This window comes from Centroberyx gerrardi, chromosome 22, assembly GCF_048128805.1.
Source record: "Centroberyx gerrardi isolate f3 chromosome 22, fCenGer3.hap1.cur.20231027, whole genome shotgun sequence".
Lineage (NCBI taxonomy): Eukaryota > Metazoa > Chordata > Actinopteri > Beryciformes > Berycidae > Centroberyx > Centroberyx gerrardi.
This window is the reverse complement of record NC_136018.1, coordinates 84197-86696: the sequence shown is the minus strand read 5'-3', so window position 1 is coordinate 86696 and position 2500 is coordinate 84197. Positions and strand designations below refer to the sequence as shown.

The window sequence follows — 2500 nt, the reverse complement described above, 5'->3', positions numbered from 1 at the left end:
CATAACATAACATAACATAATATAATATAACATAACATAACATAATATAATTTAACATAACATAATATAATATGAATACATGTAATATCAATATATCAATATATCAGATACAATATATCAATATAACAGAACTACATATTTCAATGATACAGTAAGGCTTTTGCATATAATTAAAACTGAATATACACATATTGCTTTATGTGGGGAAACTACACAATACATTATAACTAAATGTATAGAAGGAACTATATACTGTATGTAATTATGTCTATTTTATTGTAATATTTAAAATAAATTATATTATTATTTTACAAGCACAAGTCTTGAAATGATTCCTACTGTTAACAGGAATCCATAATGAGCTTTAATTGTTATTACTTAATATTAATAATTACTAAATATTCAATGATTTTACTCAAGTGCTTCTCAAAACAGAGGAATAAACATTTTACAAGAGAAACTGAAATGGAACAAATAAGCAAAAAAAAGATCATAATGGCAATCAATGTCAATATGAGTATCTTATCTTATGTAAAAATATATTTTGTATTTTTTTGTTAAATCATTTTAATTAAATGTATTATCCATATATAAATATAGAAACTATTTTCATTTTTAATATTGTATTTGAATATTCCTCTGTCAGAGATTCTGTCATATGATAAAATGGGTATCCTATGTGTGTGTGTGTGTGTGTGTGTGTATGGTGTGTGTGTGTGTGTGTGTGTGTGTGTGTGTATGGTGTGTGTGTGTGTGTGTGTGTGTGTGTGGTGTGTGTGTGTGTGTACCTGCAGTGCACCACAGTGGGGCCGGCGGTGGGCGGGGTTTTGGTTTTGACGCGGCGGATGAATCCCAGCAGGCCGGTGGCGTGAAGCGGCACGCCGTGATCCGGCCAACCGGTGAAGTGGAACTGACGGATCTCTCTGATCTCTGCTACACCCCTCTGACAGACAGACAGGTGGAGAGACAGACAGGTAGAGAGAGAGACAGGTGGAGAGACAGACAGGTAGAGAGAGAGAGACAGGTGGAGAGAGAGAGAGACAGGTGGAGAGGGACAGACAGGTGAGAGAGAGACAGGTGGAGAGAGAGAGACAGGTGGAGAGGGACAGACAGGTGGAGAGAGAGAGAGACAGGTGGAGAGGGACAGACAGGTGGAGAGAGAGAGACAGGTGGAGAGGGACAGACAGGTGGAGAGAGAGAGACAGGTGGAGAGGGACAGACAGGTGAGAGAGAGACAGAGAGAGGCAGGTGGAGAGAGAGAGAGACAGGTGGAGAGGGACAGACAGGTGGAGACAGAGAGAGACAGGTGGAGAGAGAGAGAGACAGGTGGAGAGGGACAGACAGGTGAGAGAGAGACAGAGAGAGACAGGTGGAGAGAGAGAGAGACAGGTGGAGAGGGACAGACAGGTGGAGAGAGAGAGACAGGTGGAGAGGGACAGACAGGTGGAGAGAGAGAGACAGGTGGAGAGGGACAGACAGGTGGAGAGAGAGAGACAGGTGGAGAGGGACAGACAGGTAGAGGATTAGCTTCAGGTTCTATTAGAGTTAAAGGAACCTGCAGGAAGGTTCTCCTCAGGTCAGTGTTTCTCTAACAGGAACCAGATGAGACTCGGAGAACATCTTTGTTTTATTTTCTCATATCAAACTCCACTGTAGCTGCTGGAAACATCTGGAGGTGATGTCACCTCGTCTGTGATTGGCCGGTTATCCACCGAGAAGAAAAACACAACAAACTACTGAATGGACCCAGGGGGAGTTATGGATTAAGATTTAAAGTGGGATTAAAGTTAAACTAATACAAAATGTTCTGACCACTAGAGGGTGACAGACACAGCAACACATTTGTAAATAAAACACAGCAAAGCCGCTGCACTACGGAGGCCTTCTGAGGACAAACCGAGCAAAGCAGCGTGCATAAAGTCTAACAGCTGAGAAGTCTCTCCGGTTACCAGTCTCACTTTGACTGATCTCTCTCCTGCTGAAGGTCACATGACCCACAATGACAAGTGAAGAGGCAGGAAGCAAGTTCACTAGTTTAACAAGTTCACTGGTTTAACAAGTTCACTGGTTTAACAAGTTCACTAGTTTAACAAGTTCACTGGTTTAACAAGTTTACTGGTTTAACAAGTTCACTAGCTTAACAAGTTTACTAGTTTAACAAGTTCACTAGTTTAACAAGTTCACTAGCTTAACAAGTTTACTAGTTTAACAAGTTCACTAGTTTAACAAGTTCACTAGCTTAACAAGTTTACTGGTTTAACAAGTTCACTGGTTTAACAAGTTCACTAGCTTAACAAGTTTACTGGTTTAACAAGTTCACTGGTTTAACAAGTTCACTAGCTTAACAAGTTCACTGGTTTAACAAGTTTACTGGTTTAACAAGTTCACTAGTTTAATAAATTTACTGGTTTAACAAGTTCACTAGCTTAACAAGTTCACTGGTTTAACAAGTTTACTAGTTTAACAAGTTCACTAGTTTAACAAGTTCACTGGTTTAACA

The 2500-nt window shown here is 40.0% G+C and overlaps 1 protein-coding gene across 1 annotated transcript in view; it reads right to left on the bottom strand.

Annotated features, from left to right (window-relative positions):
• The window catches only part of LOC139920342 (receptor-type tyrosine-protein phosphatase mu-like), a 43115-nt gene that overhangs the window by 16854 nt on the left and 23761 nt on the right, over nucleotides 1-2500 (bottom strand). The window contains 1 exon segment of the mRNA XM_078291285.1: nucleotides 789-943. Coding sequence (XP_078147411.1) covers nucleotides 789-943 — 155 coding nt within the window.